This window comes from Salvelinus alpinus, chromosome 28 (assembly GCF_045679555.1).
Source record: "Salvelinus alpinus chromosome 28, SLU_Salpinus.1, whole genome shotgun sequence".
NCBI classification, from domain to species: domain Eukaryota; kingdom Metazoa; phylum Chordata; class Actinopteri; order Salmoniformes; family Salmonidae; genus Salvelinus; species Salvelinus alpinus.
The window spans coordinates 21,289,589-21,310,533 of NC_092113.1; the positions used below are offsets into that span (position 1 = coordinate 21,289,589).

The following is a 20,945-nucleotide window of genomic DNA, read 5'->3' on the forward strand; positions in this document are numbered from 1 at the left end:
TACACTTAATGACACAGTCAAGAAACATTATGACGATTATAATCATATAAGCCAGATTCGCCTATCACATACAGTTGAAGTAGGAAGTTTACATACACCTTAGCCAAATACATTTAAACTCAGATTTTCACAATTCCTGACATTTAATCCTAGTACAAATTCCCTGTTTTAGGTCAGTTAGGATCACCACTTTATTTTAGGAATGTGAAATGTCAGAATAATATTATAGAGAATGATTTATTTCAGCTTTTATTTCTTTCATCACATTCCCAGTGAGTCAGAAGTTTACATACACTCAATTAGTATTTGGTAGCATTGCCTTTACATTGTTTAACTTGGGTCAAACGTTTTGGGCAGCCTTCCAAAATAAGTTGGGTGAATTTTGGCCCATTCCTCCTGACAGAGTTGGTGTAACTGAGTCAGGTTTGTAGGCCTCCTTGCTCGTACACATTTTTTCAGTTCTGCCCACAAATTTTATATAGAATTGAGGCTTTGTGATGGCTTTGTGATGGCCACTCCAATACCTTGACTTTGTTCTCCTTAAGCCATTTTGCCACAGCTTTGGAAGTATGCTTGGGGTCATTGTCCATTTGGAAGACCCATTTGCGACCAAGCTTTAACTTCCTGACTGATGTCTTCAGTTGCTTCAATATATCCACATAATTTTCCTGCCTCATGATGCCATCCATTTTGTGAAGTGCACCAGTCCCTCCTGCAGCAAAGCACCCCCACAACATGATGCTGCCACCCCCGTGCTTCACGGTTGGGATGGTGTTCTTCGGCTTGCAAGCCTCCCCCTTTTTCCTCCAAACATAACGATGGTCATTATGGCCAAACAGTTCTATTTTTGTTGCATCAGACCAGAGGACATTTCTCAAAAAAGCATGACCTTTGTCCCCTTGTGCAGTTGCAAACCTTAGTCTGGCGTTTCTAAAGCCATGATATCATTTTCTGGAATTTTACAAGCTGTTTAAAAGCACAGTCAACTTACTGTATGTAAACTTCTGACCCACTGGAATTGTGATACAGTGAATTATAAGTGAAATAATCTGCCTGTAAACAATTGTTGGAAAATTGACTTGTGTCATGCATACAGTAGATGTATTAACCAACTTACCAAAACTATAGTTTGTTAACAAGGAATTTGTGGAGTGGTTAAAAAACAAGTTTTAATGACTCCAACCTAAGTGTATGTCAACTTCCGACTTCAACTGTACATGCCCTTATATCAGCCATCAGTCAAAAAGAGGGTGTTTTGTCCGGGTCCTGATATCTACTCCAGCATAAATCCTAGTCATTAGCATCAGATCATTGGGGTAGGTGCATGTCAGACCCCTTCCCTTCCTCCACATTTTGTTACATTAAAGCCTTATTCTAAAATTGATCAAATAAAGGTTTTCCTAATCAATCTACCCATAAGGACAAAGCGAATGCAGGATTTTAGACATTTTTGCAAATGTATAAAAAATAAATAAGTAAAACAGAGATACCTAATTTACATAAGTATTCAGACCCGTTGCTATTGAGCACAGGTGCGCATCCTGTTTTCATTGATCATCCTTGAGATGTTTCTACAACTTGATTGGAGTCCACCTGTGGTAAATTCAATTGATTGGACATGATTTGGAAAGCCACACCTGCCTTTAAAAGGTCCCACAGTTGTCAGATCAAAATCCAAGCCGTGAGGTCGGAGGAATTGTCTTTAGAGCTCCGAGACAGGATTATGCAGATTGAAGATCCCCAAGAACAAAGTGGCCTCCATTCTTAAATGGAAGTTTGAAACCACCAAGATTCTTCCTATCTCATTTCATTACTGTCTGAATAAAATGTCAAACAAACTAAAAAATGTTTTAAAAAACGTTTCATCCCCCAAAAATAGCAAAGTAACAAAGTTATTTTTTTTTTGAGTGTTCATTTAATGTCCAAACAATTCTGAATACACCTGACCTGTGGTTCAAATGATTAAAATTCACCCTGGTCATAGGCCTAAGCTGCGGGAAATTGTGCTTGTTCTACGAGGCAGTGAAATTCACACAGAAAATCTCACTCCAAGCTTTCTATTGAAATCCCGAAAAATGTCAAATCTATTATCTTCACAAAAAAGTTTAAAAAAAAAAAGTTTTTAAAAAGCTAGCCGACAAGCTAGCATTAGCCAGCTGGCTATACATTTACAGTGGCTAGCGAAAGTATTCACCCCCTTGGCATTTTTCCTATTTTGCTTCCTTACAACCTGGAATTAAAATAGATTTTTGGGGGGTTGTATCATTTGATTTACACAACATGCCTACCACTTTGAAGATGCAAAATATTTTTGGGGTGAAACAAACAAGATAAAAAAAATTGAGAACTTGAGCGTGCATAACTATTCACCCTCCCAAAGATAATACTTTGTAGAGCCATCGTTTGCAGCAACTACAGCTGCAAGTCTCTTGGGTATGTCTCTATAGGCTTGGCACATCTAGCCACTGGGATTTTTGCCCATTCTTCAAGGCAAAACTGCTCCAGCTCCTTCAAGTTGGATGGGTTCCGCTGGTGTACCGCAATCTTAAAGTCATACAACAGATTCTCAATTGGATTGAGGTCTGGGCTTTGACTAGGCCATTCCAAGACATAAATGTTTCCCCTTAAAACACTCAAGTGTTGCTTTAACAGTATGCTTAGGGTCATTGTCCTGCTGGAAGGTGAACCTCCGTCCCAGTCTCAAATCTCTGGAAGACTGAAACAGGTTTCCCTCATGAATTTCCCTGTATTTAGCGCCATCCATCATTCCTTCAATTCTGACCAGTTTTCCAGTCCCTGCCGATGAAAAACATCCCCAAGCATGATGCTGCCACCACCATGCTTCATTGTGGGGATGGTGTTCTCGTGATGATGAGAGGTGTTGGGTTTGCAACAGACATAGCGTTTTCCTTTATGGCCAAAAAGCTCAATTTTTGTCTCATCTGACCAGAGTACATTCTTCCATATGTTTGGGGAGTCTCCCACATGCCTTTTGGCGAACACCAAACGTGTTTGCTTATTATTTTCTTTAAGCAATGGTTTTTTTCTGGCCACTCTTCCATAAAGCTTAGCTCTGTAGAGTGTACGGCTTAAAGTGGTCCTATGGACAGATACTCCAATCTCCGCTGTGGAGTTTTGCAGCTACTTCAGGGTTATCTTTGTTCTCTTGCTGACTAATGCTCTCCTTGCCTGGTCTGTGAGTTTTGGTGGTGGTCCTCTCTTGTCAGGTTTGTTGTGGTGCCATATTCTTTCAATTTTTTAATAATGGATTTAAATGGTGCTCAGTGGGATGTTCAAAGTTTTTGATATTTTTTATAACCCAACCCTGATCTGTACTTCTCCACAACTTTGTCCCTGACCTGTTAGGAGAGCTCCTTGATCTTCATGGTGCTGCTTGCTTGGTGGTGCCCCTTGCTTAGTGGTGTTGCAGACTCTGGGGCCTTTCAGAACAGGTGTTTATATACTGAGATCATGTAACAGATCATGTGACACTTAAATAAAGTCCACCTGTTTGCAATCTAACTAATTATGTGACTTCTGAAGGTAATTGGTTGCACCAGATCTTATTTAGGGGCTTCATAGCAAAGGGGGTGAATACATATGCACAAACCACTTTTCCGTTTTTCATTTTTTATAATTTTTTGAAACGAGTTATTGTTTTCCATTTCACTTCATCAATTTGGACTATTTTGTGTATGTTCAATACATGAAATAAAAATAAAAATCTATTTAAATTACAGGTTGTAATGCACCAAAAAAGGAAAAATGTCAAGGGGGATGAACACTTTTGCAAGGCACTGTAGCTTGCTATAGCTATGGGCATTTGACATTTGTAATTTGGGTTGTTTAATCTTTTAACGACTCCTGAGCAAACCAGCAAACTAGGCTGTCATCTTGTGAAACCCAGTGAATGTAAAAAATCTTGTTCTTTATTGTAGTAAGGGTAACGTTAGCGACTGAAGATATTTGTCATGCAATGGAGCTGAAGTAACTTAGCTAACTCTTTTCTATATTAAAGACTGGTTAGCTGACAACGGTTAATCATTAATCCACAAGAAATTGCAGAAAATTACTGAGTTTAGGAAATGCGATGAGTGAATATCAAACTACTATTATGGAATGAAAGTCCTGTTTCAGTATTACTCCACATTGAACCACATCCAGAGGATTTGTAGATGATGGGCACATTGTAGTTTTCCTGTTTTCATATGGTAAGTACGTATTTGTTGCAGGAGATATACGGTAGCAGTCAAAAGTTTGGACACACCAACTCATTACACGGTTTTTCTTTATTTTTACTATTTTCTACATTGTAGAATAATAGTGAAGACATCAAAACTATGAAATAACACATATGGAATCACATAGTAACCAAAAAAGTGTTAAACAAATCAAAATATATTTTATATTTCAAATCAAACTGTATTTGTCACATGCGCCGAATACATGTGTAGACCGTACTGTGAAATGCTTCCTTACAAGCCCTTAACCAACAGTGCAGTTCAAGAAAGAGTTAAGAAAATATTTACCAAATAAACTAATAAATTAAAGTAAAAAATAATAAATAATAATATTTGAGATTCTTTAAAGTAGCCACCCTGTGCCTTGATGCCGGCTTTTCACACTCTTGGCATTCAACCAGCTTCATGAGGTAGTCACCTGGAATGCATTTCAATTAACAGGTGTGTCTTGTTAAAAGTACATTTGTGGAATTTCCCTCCTTCTTAATGTGTTTGAGCCAATCACTTGTGTTGTGACAAGGTAGGGGTGGTATACAGAATATAGCCCTATTTGGTAAAAGACCATGTCCATATTATCGCAAGAACAGGTCAAATAAGCAAAGAGAAATGACAGTCCATCATTACTTAAAGGCATGAAGGTTAGTCAATACGGAAAATGTTAAGAACTTTGAAAGTTTCTTCAAATGCAGTCGCAAAAACCATCAAGCGCTAAGATGAAACTGGCTTTCATGAGGACCGCCACAGGAAAGGAAGACCCAGAGTTACCTCTGCTGCAGAGGATAAGTTCATTGGAGTTACCAGCCTCAGAAATTGCAGCCCAAATAAATGCTTCACAGAGTTTAAGTAACAGACACATCTCAACATCAACTGTTCAGGGGAGACTGCGTGAATCAGGCCTTCAAGGTCGAACTGTTGCAAAGAAACCACTACCAAAGGTCACCAATAATAAGAAGAGACTTGCTTCGGCCAAGAAACACGAGCAATAGACATTATACCGGTGGAAATCTGTCCTTTAGTCTGATGAGTCCAAATTTTAGATTTTTGGTTCCAACCGCTCAAGTTTTTTTGTGAGACGCAGCGTAGGTGAACGGATTATCTCTGCATGTGTAGTTCCCACCATGAAGCATAGTGGAGGTGGTGTGATGGTGCTTTGCTGGTGACACTGTCAGTGATTTATTTAGAATTCAAGGCACACATAACCAGCATGGCTACCACAGCATTCTGCAGCGATACGCCATCCCATCTGGTTTGCGCTTAGTGGGACTGTCATTTGTTTTCAACAGGACAATGACCCAACACACCTCCAGGCTGTGTAAAGGCTATTTGACCAAGGAGAGTGATAGAGTGCTGCATCAGATGACCTGGCCTCCACAATCACCCAACCTCAACCCAATTGAGATGGTTTGGGATGAGTTGGATTGCAGAGTGAAGGAAAAGCAGCCAAAAAGTGCTCAGCATATGTGGGAACTCCTTCAAGACTGTTGGAAAAGCATTCCAGGTGAAGCTGGTTGAGAGAATGCCAAGAGTGTGCAAAGCTGTCATCAAGGCAAAGGGTGGCTACTTTGAAGAATCCAAAATCTATTTTGATTCGTTTAACACTTTTTTGGTTACTACATGATTCCATATGTTACTACATGATTCCATATTATTTTTGAAAGATTATCTTTCAGTACTAATCTTGGAGATATAGCTCCCTCACACCGAGGTGACTCATTCTTCCCATCATTAGCATGCCGTTGTCATACGCCCACTCCTCTGCTCCTTAACACATTTTAACTGGCACATCGCTTCCGCTGATGAATCACATTGCCCTGCTGGTGAAAACGCAGCCCACGATTCACTACCAGAAAATATCACAAGTCGAACCAATATAGACGGCTTATAAAATTCCCCAATTTTTTGTTGTTGCCCCCTTCTCATTTTTGTTCCACAGGAGAGGATACTGCTTTGGTTAGGGTGGTTGAGGTTTCAGAGGAGACCAGGGCTGCATCTAAAATGGCACCCTATTCCCTAATATAGTGCACTACTTTTGACCAAGGCCCATAGGGTTACAGGTCACTTGAGATTGAAATGTCAGGGAAGGCTGTCTAACAAAAGACTCCAACTCGACCAGACACTAAATCACTGCCAGGAGGACATTAACATAAGGAAATATTTCAGGAGGAGGTAATGTCTATTGATCACACTCCTGGACAGGAGGGTTCTGTCGATGGCGCCCACCCACGCCAATTCCCTGATGCCCATTTGTTTTGACAGTTAAAGTTAGACAACACGCGCTAGAAGATGATTAAAAGATCACCATTATTGATTTGAGTATTCTTGCATTATAGTTGTTGATACAGCATGTTGAGTCTGGACACCTCCAGTGCTAACCCCAGCTCATTATTAGAAGGTTATTGGAAGGTTCAGATGTTTCCTGGAACACTCAGGTCTTTCTTTTTGTATCTTTTAAATAAATCATTGCTCATGTTGAGCAAAACAAATTTCCTTTTGGGGCAAATAAAGGTTTCAATCATCATCGTAGAACCACAATCAAATCATAAGCTGTAGATAGGCTAGGTACAGAGACTCTGTATGGGGGCAGCAGGTAGCCTAGCAGTAAGAGAAGCGGGCCAACAATGGGATAGTTTCCAGTTCAAAACCGAGCTCCGACTGGAAAAATCTGGTGCGGAGTGAGCCGGAAAACGGACGGTTGCTGGTATCATTCCCTGCCGTTGAGCCCTTGAGCAAGGCACTTAACCCTTATAATTGCTCTGGGGACGCTGCACTCCGGCAGACCACATGCTTCAAACCCCTAGGGTGTGTGTGTGTCTAGGGGGGTTGGGTTTTAAGCATTAAGATATAGTACGTTTCCAGTCTCTCCAAGTTAATGAAGAATAAAGTAATCTTCTTATTCGAGAGAGGGAGAGAGGCTTTAAAAATGCGGTAGGCCTACTTTATCCAATCACACTGCTCGTTCTATGATCTGCTTTGGTGGTTGTAATTATTATGGATAGCAAGAGTCGGTTGGCGTATGTAGAGACATACCCTAACCCGCCCAAGCATTCTCAGTGCGATTTTTCAGAGTAATGTTTTCCTTTTGGGGTTTTTCTTTGGCACATAAACGGCAGGGGCAGTCCTATATTGATTGCGTTTGCTTTTTTGTGTGTGGGGGGGGGGGGGGGGTGAAAACTGCTTTGCTTCTCTCAATTGATGAGATTTGCCTTAGGGCATGCTGTTTTGCCTGCGGCACAGTGTTTGTCCTCTAGCTCCTTTTTCTCCCTCTCCCCTTTGGTCCTTTGATCCCTCACCAAGACATATGATACAAGCATAATGGGTCCTGACTGAAAGTGAGTCTGATTCATTGCTCTAGGTTTAGGAGTTCTGCTGGATGTGAGAGCATCCAGGGGGAGATTGGGCAAATAATGTTTCAGTGTCCCCAAGCCTGGGGTCTTTGTTTAGAAGTACCAAATAAAGATAGCACTTTGACCGACTCTCTACCCTACCTTATTAAAAAGGGTTGTAAGAGCCACAAAGTTATAGCTCAAGCTTCAGAAGGCACAAAATAAAATAGCTTGTCAAAATAGCAGTTAGGTAAGTGTTGGCATTCTCATTGCACTACAATAAAGCCATGACATCTAGCTACAGAAGACCTTCTAAAAAACAGATCCACAAGGCCTTTATACTGTATGTTGCATTCTCAATATTGTGTTGGTCTCGATACAATGTGTTTTGGAACTGTAAAGTGAGACATTTTGGAAAGAGAAAACAAAGAGAATCTCTTCCTTCACATCCACCGTTCTCTTTATCTCCTTTGTCTGTCTTTCACCCCTCTACCCCTCCCTCTTCCAACTGCAACTGAGCACTTGAGGCTGATGCAGCACGTAAGGTGTCAGCATCACATCCCAGCTTGATGATAACAATCTAGCACTAGCAGGAGTCACACACTCATACTTACGTACGTATGCAACTTTCAGTAATTAAAGTCTGCCGTCACCTTCAATACTGCATAGTAGCAACATTCCTTAAGACGACACACCGCGAAGAGCGAAAAGCCCCACAACAGAACACACACAGAAGAAGTCAATCTGGCTGTTTGAACAAAATCCACATTACCCAGTTGTGAAGACCCGCAAAGAGACAAAAAAGTGTAATGCTGAGGGAAGAGAAAAAAATATATATAAATAAAAAGGGATTCATTTCATCACAACACTGGTGTTGACTCACAAAAGCCAAAGGAAGTATTTTCCACTGGCAGTCTTCCATTTGAGTACTTCAGCCTCTTCTACTCTACCAGAGATGTGTTTCTCATAGTTTTGTTTCAAAGTGAGCTAGGCCCAGTGTGTGTAGCTTGTTAGACGCCGGAGGATTTTTAATGAAGACATTGTTCTGTTGGTAATCATGTTAAAGGCCACCCGGATCGCAATTGATTGTCCAATCAATCTATAAATGATGCACGCTCCCCTGTCCAATGACATCCTTATTAAAATCCTTCGAGCGACAACCATCGTTAGCGTGCTTCCTAGGAGATGTCAATGAGAAATCCATGTACCGGTGGGTCTTTTGTTTGGCTTGTTCTGTACAGTGCTTTTCGATGACAGATTGATGCAGAGACTTTTTAAATACCTGAGGGAAATGTTTGAGCTGATCAATTTAAGAGTACATGCTTTGACTCTTCATTTCCCTCATTGTATTCACGTTCACAGGTTGAAACCGTACTGACTGGACACTTCAGAGGCATTTATGAAGTGGAAAAGCTCGACCTAAAATTCTACTTTAATGGCTCGGCATAATTATCTCTAATTTCTAAAGGATTCACACGTCTATGTCCTAGCTTTTGTAGTCCATAAATGTGACTTGATTCAGGAAACTAGGCGTATGTTGCGTGTCACTACTTCACAGGAGAGGCATTTGAACATAAGCATAAATGTTTTATCAAAATGTGTTTTTGTTTTGTAGAATGCCTTCTGGAACATGTTAACTTTCATGGGCCTTAATAACAAACTTGTATGCCATCTGTAAATATGAATACAATTATTAAATTACGAGCCTAGTTGGTTTAGCCACGGAAAAAGACGCAAACCTTCCCGCTACCGTGATTGGCTGAGTTAATGGATGGGCTGGACATGCAGAGAGATGAGTTTGGATTGGTCTGCAGCATGGGTCGGTTTATAACATGAGCTGCTCAACTATGTGTAGATAATCCTTTCTAATGCGCCGTTTTTGAAAGATATCACAAAGAACTGCAGAAGTGTTGCTAATGCTCTCCACTTTCTGGAGGACGATCGTACCATGCTGACTCTCTCGGACTCTGAAAATTGAGGAAATCCCTGAACCAGACTTTGTAGACTCTTCTGAAACGGCGATCAACAGTGTTGTCATCACAGAAGAAGTTGACTGAGTTTTGAAATCTGTGGAAAACCTGTTGGAAGCAGAGTATGACAGCTAAGGAGATGGAGAAAATTCTGGCGTTTGATTGCAAATATGCGGAGGGAGTTGAAAAGAGAACATACAGAAGGCTGTTGTATAAAACACTTGTCTCTGGATTACATCATCAAACTAAGAGAAACCATGGCATCCGTGACAGAGGGGGAGAAGCGTTCATCCATGTATACGGGTAAGAGAGTCTAGCTAGCTACACTTTGAGATATTATGTTTCAAATTTGGTCAGAAAGTTGTTTCATTGCAAGTTAAAGCGTACTGTTAGCTAGCTAGCTGACTCTAGCTGTATGGCTCGCTAGCTAACGCTACGTGTGTGTAGTAATATTATTTGCCTAATGTTAGCTAGCTATCTAACATTTAACCTAACTGGTTAGCTTTACCAACCTGCAGATTCATGCATGGTAGTAATGTTATGAGTTGGGATTATAGTTCATTGTTTAGCTGGCTAGCTAGCTACATCTAAACAAAAGACTCCACAATACAAGTAACCATTTCACTGTACCGTTTACCTTCTGTATCCTGTGCATGTGACAAATAAACTTTGATTTTATATGAATAGTGTGTGTTAACCAGAGATGGTAATGTGAATAAGAACATGACATGCACCAAAGACAAATTAGTATGTCCAGTAAAGTTAGGGCAACAGAGAGTGTCCAAGTTCTAAAAATCTCCAGTAGAATGCCCTGCTTTAATTTCATCACACTCACAACCGTAAGCTATTTTATGCAATTAGCTCTCCATTAACTTGTAAATAATGATCTTGTTGTGAGTTTATTTTCCTGTAATAATTAACACAAATGTCCTAGTTAAGACATTGTCAGCTGTGATATGTTCATTATTTGAACTGGCTAGCGAAATCACAGCCATCATTTTTTTTGCTTATAGTTTTTCATAATAAGAACAACAAGTTTGATGTCGGACGACAATAGAATGTTCATGATGTCACTGTGACAACTGTCTACAGGCATGTCAATAGACGTAGTATGAACCAGCCTTTAGTCTTGAAATCTTTGGTTGTTCAGTACACTACTATACTCACTCTGTTTAGCACATGGCCTCACATGTGAATCCTTAAAAATATGGGTGGGGCTAAGGCTTAAGAGGGTGTGAACGATGCTGAATGGGTGTAGACAAAGAAGAGCGCTCCAGTAGGTGTACCAAAACATTCAAGGGCCATTTTCTCTAAAGTAGGGTTACAAGTTTATCAACTTTCAAAGCAAAATTACTTTCCCATTGTTCCTCCGGGGAGGCAGCGTAGCCTAGTGGTTAGAGCGTTGGACTAGTAACCGAAAGGTTGCAAGATCAAATCCCTGAGCTGACAAGGTACAAATCTGTCATTCTGCCCCTGAACAAGGCAGTTAACCCACTGTTCCTAGGCCATCATTGAAAATAAGAATTTGTTCTTAACTGACTTGCCTAGTTAAATAAAGGTAAAATAAAAAAATGTAGCGTATGATAACATTTTCTGAGTCTCTAATTTATCCAATGTAAAAAAAAACACAGTTTCTAATTTTGCCACATAAGACCGAATCGAGCGGATCATAAATTCCCCTAAACTGTAATTTCAATGTTCACACCAATGACAATGTCTGTGTCAAAGTTAAGTATGAGAAAGCTCAGATGAAAGAGTAAATGACCACCTATCAAACACATACTGTACCTTTATGCCAATGAATCCCAATTATCAACAAATGCCTTTGGTGTTACAATACCAAAAGGCATCTGACACTGTTCTCAAAATACAAAAAAATTCACAACGCTATATTGCTTCGAGGGCGTACCACAAAGCCTGTTAACCACAAGCACAAAAGTCAATGGCCAAGACCCTACGGTGAACCCTTTGACAAAACATAATGGCTAGACATGCGATATCTGTCACACCCTGATCTGTTTCACCTGTCTTGTGATTGTCTCCACCCCCTCCAGGTGTCTCTTATTTTCCCTAGTGTGTATATATATCCCTGTGTTTCCTGTCTCTCTGTGCCAGTTCGTCTCATATGCTTTTCAAGTCAACCAGCATTTTTCCCGTACTCCTGCTTCTATTCTCTTTTGCTAGTCCTCCTGGTTTTTGACCCTTGTCTGTTTCTGGACTCCGTACCCACCTGCCTGACCATTCTGCCTACCCTGACCTCGAGCCTGCCTGCCACTCTGTACCTCCTGGACTCTGAACTGGTTTTGACCTTTTGCCTGTCCACGACCATTCTCTTGCCTACCCCTTTTGGATTGTTTAATAAATATCAAGACTCAAACCACATGCCTCCCATGTCTGCATCTGGGTCTCGCCTTGTGCCCTTATAACATCAGAACTGCATGTGGCTCAATAGGCTCCATCAGGGTTTCAGTGGCGGGGTAAGCGGCAGTACTGAACACTGGGACAGAGATAAAGGGACTGACAGCATGATATCAGTTCTCATCCCCATCCACTGGCACATGTCAGTCAGAACAGATAGATAGGACCTGCACAACTGCACTGGGCAAATAATTCAGAGCGCTTGAGCGTTTGTACCAAGTCTTAAAGGGCGGAAATTTAAGGTATTGTCAAACTGTGCAGTTATTAACTGATATATCTTGATATAGTGATTCCTATGTTGAATATGTAAAGATATTTTGCTGGTCTGTTGTTCGTAACCAGACGCCACACTTGACGCATTTATAAAATATGAAAGTTACTAATAAGCATGCACCCATTAAGAAAATTACTATAAAACTGCTAAATCCCTGTGGATTGATGAGGAATTTAAACATTTTATGGTTGAGAGGGAAGAAGCAAAAGGAATGGCAAATACGTCTAGCTGCACAGCCGATTGGCAAACGTACTGTAAATTGCGAAATCATGTGACTAAACAAAAAACGGTACTATGAAACAAAGATAGATGATACTAAAAATCCTTTGAGCACCCTAAATTATATTTTGGGCAGAAAGGCGAACTCGGCTCCATCTTTAATTTAATCAGATAGAAAATCACACAACATGAATCAACTGTTCATTACCAAGATTAGCAAATATAGGCATAACATGCCAGCAACAAACGCAAACCCTACACATCAAAGTATAGCTGCCCAAATTATGAAAGACAACCATTGTAATTTTGAATTGTGTAAAGTGAGTGTGGAAGAGGTGAACAAATTATTGTTGACTATCAATAATGACAAACCACCTGGTACTGACAACTTGGAACATTTCTGAGGATGGTAGCAGACTATATTTGCCATCTCTTCAATCTAGGTCTACAGGAAAGTGTGAGCACTCAGACCTGGAGGGAAGCAAAAGTAATTATGCTCCCCAAGAATAGCAAAGCACCCATTACTGGTTCAAACAGTGGACCAATCAGCCTGCTACAGACCCATAGTAAACTTTTGGAAAAAATTGTGTTTGACCAGGGGCCTGTTGCACAAAACTAGGATAAGGGATTAAGCCAGGATATCTTGGTGATCCTGGCTCAATTGATCCGTAATCCGGTTGCACTAAAGATGGATAGGGGGCAGGAGGATATGTTATGGTATAAATTACCATGGAGATTTATTCTGTGGAGCTAGCCTGCTCCAGACCAGGCTAAATTCCAGGATCTATTTAATCTCATCCCTAATGTCAGTCAGCAGTCACCACAAATGGAAACCAATAGTTATTTCACTGCTCACTATACATTGTTATCACATATAACTAGACCCACTGTTATTATTTAAACGTTTGTGATCATTAATTTCAATGATTTGGGATAAAAAATGATTTTTAGATGATGTTGCTATCATTAGATAATTTACAGTTTCCCATAGACTATAAGGCTATATATAAAATGATAGAATATTAGGGCCACAGAGGGGAAAAAAACACAAGTCATAATATTGTAACCAGTTGTTTTAAAGGAGGACAGTTGTTAAAATGACAGATGTGGGGCATTTCGTGAAATTGTACTTCAGTATGGTTTCATAAACAAAGACATGCTGATGTGCCAGAATATTAAGTATCACATTGTCATAAGTATCAAAACTGTAAAAACAATATGTAGCTTTTCTGCAGAAAGAACCAGCCTCATAAATTTATGACTTTATCCTTTTTCTTCAGTGTGGCCCTAGTACTCTGTCATATAAACAAATACACATTCCATATGAATATAAAAACACAATGTGTAACATTATGTTCCTTTATTGAATAAGGACAAAACAAAGCAGGTAAACCATCAGCTCCTTTCGAAACTGAAGTCACAGTGACTCTACAAGATGGAAAGCACAGAATCCAAGCATATTATACAAAATGATACATACACATTCAAAGGTCTGTATATAACACACCCTGCATGTCTGCACACTAAAATAAATGCAGGACAAATCCATACACATCAACTGAACAGACAAATGAATGGATGCAGTAGCCTCCCTGCAGCCTTGTATTACACACAGTATACCGCACAAACATCATAAGAGGCCAAATTCGTCAAAAAACGAACCCAAAAAAAACCAAATTCCTCTGCCACCGCAGGACATATTTAACCAAAATTGAAAGCACACATACTAACTAAAATAATTCAACACATATTGGTCCCTCAGCAGCCGACCACTGTCGTCATCAGGGAAGATTGCCGGATTGTCCCAGTCCATGGCTGGTGGCACTCTGGGGGCCCTCTCCTTCCTCAGGCAGGCCACATTGTGGAGGACAGCACAAGCCACAGTAATATCACATGCCCTAACAGGGCTGACCCTTAATTTGTGAAGGCAGTGAAAGCGTGCCTTCAGGAGGCCAAAGGTCATTTCAACTCTGGCCCTGGTCCTGGCATGGGCATGGTTGTAGGCCTGCTGTGCTTCCTGGGGGTCTGTGAAAGGTGTCAGGAGAAAAGGCTGGCAGCCATACCCCCTGTCTCCCAGCAACACACCAGAGAATTCACCTGTCAACACAAAATCTCATCATTACTACCTCATAAACACAGTGATATTCTTGACACAGCCATGATGGTTATAAATAGGGGTTGTGTGGCTTACCTTGTGATAGGCACTGATAGATTTCAGAGGCCCGAAAGATTCTGGAGTCATGGACTGAGCCAGGCCATTTTGCCACAACATTGCTGATCACACAGTCAGCATTGCAGACCATCTGAAATCATAAGATGAGGAATATTACACCAATCAATGCACATCACTGGCAATGCAGAGTGTTCGTCAATGGACAATATCAAAAAGTTATGTTCACCTGAACATTAATGCTGTGAAAGGATTTCCTATTCACAAAATCGGCCTCATGGGCACCTGAGGGGGCTTTTATCCTTATGTGTGTGCAGTCCACTGCACCAATGACATTGGGGAAACCTGTCACACAAAGTAATGAGTATCCTACTATGTGTTAACAGTTGTCCTGTAATTTGTAGATCCTCTTACCTGCAATCCTATAGAACTCCTCTTTGATGTCACAGAGTCTTCTGTGGCCAGGGAAGGAGATGAAGACATCTGCTAATGCTTTGATAGCCAGACACACACTCCTTATTGTGCGGCAAATTGTGGCCTTGTTCAGCTGTTCTGCATCCCCCACTGAGTACAGGAAGGCTCCACTAGCAAAAAAGCGCTAGGCCACACAAACCATTTGCTCCACACTCAGTGCATGGCTCCGTGCAGTGCGGTGCTTAATCCTGGGACCCAGTAGTCTGCATAGATACCTGATGCCATCTGCAGAAAACCTGTATCTTTCATATAGATGGTCATCAGGGAAGGCCAGTGGGTCCAACCGGTCCCTGAAGACCCTTTCTCGCCTGAAGGCTCTCCTCAGCACAAGTGCTTCTTCATCCACCACATCTCGCACGAATGGGCATGCCATTGTCAGAGCAGAAAGGAACACACAATTTTGGGCCTTCATATAGGCTAGTGGCCACACCTGGTGCTGGGGGGGTGGGCAAAAGAGGGCGATGCCTTATAACGATGACTTGGTTGTACTGATTGCTGGGAAAATAAAAAAAACCTTAGAAAGATGCCACCGTCCTGTGTGCTCACAATAAGAGCTCATATGTCATGGCTCACTTGACTTTACGAGAATATACCTAATTTTTATTTTGAGCTGTGTCATCTTCTTGGAGCTGGGGGAGGAAAGAAAAATAATGATTAATACATTTGTGTTACAGTTAGCATACAGTGTACATTGAAGGCATATCTCACCTCCCTCTCAAGTTTTTTTATTTCAAGGTCCAGTTTCCTAATTGTCCTCTTTTTTATTTCGGACTCCAGTGCAAGATTTTCCATCTTTTTCTTCTTGTACTGAATGTCTATGTCTGCCAGTTCTATTTGGCGCCGGAGGTGGTTGCCATACAACTTTCTGATAGCTTGTGAGCTCTGTGAACACAATACAATTAGCGCAGCTGGAATTTGGCAGGATGTGGTGTCCTTTTATTAATACGCACTATGTTGCCAGGCTGGTTTTCCCACTGTATAGCATCTGGGTCCTGTAAAAGAAATTAGATTTTTTGATTTTGATGAGGACTCCTCACCATTGTAGAGTAAATAGTACTTTCACAGTCTTAACATGATACCTCATGCCTTCTGGAATTCAGAGAGATGGTCTCCTCCTCATCATCGTCTCCATCATGTGCTGTTGCTGCTGCACTGGGGCCTTCACCCTATCACATTTAATCGGATTCATATTGAAGCTAGTAGACAAGACATGCCAGGCCTACAGTATGCCTTTGATGGAGTACTCACTGGATCAGCATCGTCTGGTGCTTGTGCTGGTGGCTCTAACAGGAACACAGTGCTGCCAGACACTGCAAGGCAATAGGTAAACCAAAGTCAGACAGTCCAAATTGATTCAATATGAATGCGGTTGTATCCCATGTAGAGATGGAAGGACATACCTTGAATGAAGCGGGTGGCATCTTGGGAGGAACCTATGCTCGTCTCTTTCCCCCCAGGGATCCCCTCTAAGACGGGCCTGCCTTTATTTAGCTCCAAGGCCATGTCCTCTGCTGGGGTAAGGTCAGCCTTTGGTGACCCACCACCCGTGCCTTGTCTGTGGGTATTCTTTTTCACTGCTAAAACAGTACAGACAATGTGTGAGCAGGCACCTTCTGGGTACAATATATGCTTGTGCTTTGTTAAATATTAGTCAGGGACCATACCATTCTGCAGAATGTTCTTGTATTTGATTTTGACCTGCTGCCATGTCCGTTTTGGCCCGTTCATGTTTAATCTACACACACACACACACACACACACACACACACACACATTTAATGGAGTCACACTGCAAAAAATTACTTGGTATTTTTGTCTTGTTTTCAGTAAAAATATCAAAAAATGTATCATAGCTTTATACAGTGTGATGGAGTTACTTTACACAATTTCACTCATATCTGCAGTGCATTTCAATTAAAAATTTAACCGTTTCATAATTACAGTACAACTGCATTTTTGGAGATGTGAATTAAATATTTGAATTGTAATTGTGATGTTTCAGCGGAGCGGTGAGTGTGTAATTGTGCACTACTTACGCATTCAGGCGGTCTGCAATACTTTGCCACGCTTTTTCTCTTTGCTTTATCACTGTGGCGGTGTTGCCTTTCTTCTTAATTATATCTTTTACCTCCTCGTATGCCTCCATGAGGATTTGTGCTTCCGACGGGGAAAAGTACGCGGCTCTAGTTGCCATGGTAAATCAGTTAATCTGTGATCTGTGGCGGGGTCTATTTGAGTGAGCCGTGAGCGCGCACCTATCCAGGATTGGTTTCACCTGGCTTAATGAATCCGTGTCTGCTCATCCTGGCTTGGTCTTTGTGCAACCAATTAAGCCTGGACGCACATGTTTTGGCTTCATTGAGCTCAGCTGAGTCATTTATCCCGGATGTCTTAATTCTACTTTTGTGCAACAGGCCCCAGATATAATGCTATTTCACAGTAAACAAATTAACAACTGACTTTTAGCATGCTTATAGGGAAGGGCACTCAACATGGTTTATCACACCTGGGCTACTGCCAGGTTATAATGATCAAGTGCCACAAAGAAGGACAACATTTTCAGTTGACCCTTAAATGTACACTACCGTTCAAAAGTTTGGGATCACTTATAAATGTCCTTGTTTTCGAAAGAAAAGCAAAAAAAAATGTCCATTAAAATAACATCAAACTGATCAGAAATACAGTGTAGACGTTAATGTTGTAAATGACTATTGCAGCTGGAAACAGATTATTTTTTACGGAATATCTACATAGGCGTACAGAGGCCCATTATCAGCAACCATCACTCCTGTGTTCCAATGGCACGTTATGTTAGCTAATCCAAGTTTGTTATTTTAAAAGGCTAATTGATCATTAGAAAACCCTTTTGCAATTATGTTAGCACAGCTGAAAACTGTTGTGCTAATTAAAGAAGCAATAAAACTGGCCTTTAGACAACAGTACCATTTAAACAAAATGGACATCAAAAACAATACGAAAAATAAATGAAAATGGAAAGAAAAGGAAAAACCAGTAACACGGTGTAATGCAATAGTGAAAATGCATGTTTCTTTTGCGTCTTATAGCCTATGCATGAAGTTGTCAATACGAAAATGTGACAATCCTCGCCAATCTGAAATTTTGTATACTAGACTAATAGGTAGAGGTAATAACTTGAATAATAATTATGAAATGCTACTGATATTAAGTGGTAATAGTGAAGTTCCGGAGAAAATACATGTTTCTTTTGAGACTGATATGTGTCAACCCGATAATATGAATGCCTGATCATCCATCAAAATCACAAACTAAAGCTGAGTGGGAACTCATTTTGTTTGTAATTACATTTGACAGAGAGTGGAATTGCCACGAAGTAGCTTTTATTGGTCATGTGACCTGACAACAAAAAACTGGGCCTTGACCAGATCAGGTCATTAGCATTAAGCAGATAATTTAGTTACAAGTCAGAAAAACTAAATTCTCTGAAACAATCATTACCTACAAATGGTGCCTGTGTGAGTGAGCAGCATTATTTCTGCTAGGATCACGTGGTGTGTTCTTATCGTGTTGGCAATCCGTGTTGATGAGCTACAGCAGCTGGCTCACAAACTTCACCAGGGAGTGATGCAGAGAGATGGACAGCCTGTCCAGGAAGCATGTGAGGCTCTTCAACACATGGGGCTTCAACAGAGAATCTCCTAGAGGTAAGTACACTATTTATACAAAAGTATGTGGACACCCCTTCAAATTAGTGGATTCAGCCATTTCAGCCACACCCGTGGCTGACAGGTGTATAACATCGAGCACACCGCCATGTGATCTCCATAGACAAACATTGGCAGTAGAATGGCCTTACTGAAGAGCTCAGTGACTTTCAAGGTGACACCATCATAGGATGCCACGTTTCCAACAAGTCAGTTCATCCCATTTCTGCCCTGCTAGAGCTGCCCCGGTCAACTGTAAGTGCTGTTATTGTGAAATGGAAACATCTAGGAGCAACAACGTCTCAATCGCAAAGTGGTAGGTCACACAAGCTCACAGAACGGGACCGCCGAGTGCTGAAGCGCAATAACTGTTGGTCGGGTGGTGTACACGAAATGGGTTTCCATGGCCGAGCAACCACACAAGATCACCTTGCGCAATGCCAAGCGTCGGCTGGAGTGGTTTAAAGCTCGCCACCATTGAACTCTGGAGCAGTGAAAACGTGTTCTCTGGAGTGATAAATCCCGCTTCACCATCTGGCAGTCCGACTGACGAATCTGGGTTTGGCGGATGCCAGGAGAACTCTACCTACCCCAATGCATAGTGCCAATTGTAAAGTTGCCCGACCTCACTAACGCTCTTGTGGCTGAATGGAAGCAAGTCCCCCCAGCAATGTTCCAACATCTAGTGGAAGAAGAGTGGAGGCTGTTATATCAGCATAGGGGGGACCAACTCCATATTAATGCCCATGATTTTGTAAAGAGATGTTCGACGAGCAGGTGTCCACATTCTTTTGGTCATATAGTGTAGCGTTGGTGAATCAAGAATAACACTCAGTCTCTATTTGAATCTGTTTTAATCATGTTTAATCATGTTCTATTAGCCAGAGCTGACTTTCTGTTAAATTAAGTCAGTGTCGGTCCTCATACTCATGTTCACAAAATTGATGTTTGGGGTTTATATGATACTTGGTTTATTCTCGGTTTGAAGGACTCCAGTGCTAGGATATCTGCACCGTTTAACAGGTGCACATACAGTACAACTTGATAAGACAGAGCATGCCCTGGTGTCCTATGTGTAAAAGATAGTGTGGACCCACAACTCCATTCTTTGTAATGTGTTTCTAAAGAGTTTACTTTAATACAGGTAGCTGTGTATGCATCACAGCCACAGCTGAATCGCTTGCCCATCGATTGAGTCAAGCCAACAGTTGCTTCTGAACTATTTATGAAGTAGGCACTGGTCCTCAGGCCAAAGATCCCACAACATAGGTTCTGCCTGAAATGTGGATCCATATTGGGTGTAAAACACTAGCTATTTCAAAAGGTATGCCGGACAATGGATGAGCTGTGATTGTCAGGGAAGCTGCCTGCCGCCGTGTAATACAGCAATCACCTCTTTCAATCACTGACAATCACCTCTTTCTGACTCTGTCAGATACCAAATCACGGGTGATTATACTCGTCTCCAGTACAAAGCGGGATATTGCAGGGGGATGGGGGATTCTAAACTACCCAAAACCTTCCACTGACTCGGCCCCACACTGTCAAGTGTCATTACTGTACATGCTTTCATAAACGCAGTTTTAAGCAACATTTCAACTTGAGGATGAGTCCCAAAACTGCGTGTTGACAGGGAGAGCCTCCTTGAGAATGCCACTGAAGACAAATCACTACCTAAATTACAAAAGATGAAGTGAGAAATGCTGTCGCTAAATCATCACGCTGCAAAATATAGTGGAGCATACATTACATGACCAAAAGTATGTGGACACCTGCTCATCGAAAATCGCATTACAAAATCATGGGCATTAATATGGAGTTGGTCCCTCCTTTGCTGCTATAACAGCCTCCATTCTTCTGGGAAGGTTTTCCACTAAATGTTGGAACATTCCTACGGGGACTTGTTTGCATACAGCCTTTAGAGCATTAGTGAGGTCGGGCACTGATGTTGGGCGATTAGCCCTGGCTCCCCGTCGGCGTTCCAATTCATCCCAAAGGTGTTCGATGGGGTTGAAGTCAGGACTCTGAAGGCCAGTCAAGTTCTTCCACACCGATCTCGACAAACCATTTCTATATGGACTTAGCTTTGTGCACAGGGGCATTGTCATGCTGAAACAGGAAAGGGACTTCCCAAAATTGTTGCCACAAAGTTGGAATCCCAGAATCATCTTGA

General features: G+C 41.3%; 1 protein-coding gene across 2 annotated transcripts; it reads right to left on the minus strand.

The window, feature by feature from the left end:
- Positions 1–13,503: 13,503 nt before the first annotated feature.
- LOC139557401 (myb/SANT-like DNA-binding domain-containing protein 4) lies at positions 13,504–18,553 on the minus strand. 2 transcript variants are annotated; one of them, XM_071372172.1, is made up of 12 exons: positions 17,126–18,553; positions 16,754–16,824; positions 16,490–16,666; positions 16,338–16,399; positions 16,169–16,255; positions 16,040–16,081; positions 15,798–15,971; positions 15,683–15,718; positions 15,030–15,584; positions 14,845–14,960; positions 14,637–14,748; positions 13,504–14,542 (listed from the first exon to the last, which is right to left on the minus strand). In XM_071372172.1, the coding sequence occupies exons 1-8, from the start codon at positions 17,281–17,283 to the stop codon at positions 15,683–15,685; spliced, it is 807 nt and encodes a 268-aa protein (XP_071228273.1). In that variant the 5' UTR covers positions 17,284–18,553; the 3' UTR covers positions 13,504–14,542; positions 14,637–14,748; positions 14,845–14,960; positions 15,030–15,584. The 2 variants fall into 2 exon arrangements, with proteins under 2 accessions (XP_071228273.1, XP_071228272.1); XM_071372171.1 differs by lacking the exon at positions 14,845–14,960.
- Positions 18,554–20,945: the final 2,392 nt, after the last annotated feature.

Bases quoted from the DNA above. Each gene is read 5' to 3' on its own strand.
- LOC139557401 (XM_071372171.1), bottom strand. From the start codon at position 17,283: ATGGCAACTAGAGCCGCGTACTTTTCCCCGTCGGAAGCACAAATCCTC. The intron at 16,256-16,337 runs GTGAGTACTCCA...TAAATGTGATAG, and splicing joins CACCAGACGATGCTGATCCA to GGTGAAGGCCCCAGTGCAGC. The intron at 15,719-15,797 runs GTGAGATATGCC...TTCCTCCCCCAG, and splicing joins TAAAAAAACTTGAGAGGGAG to CTCCAAGAAGATGACACAGC.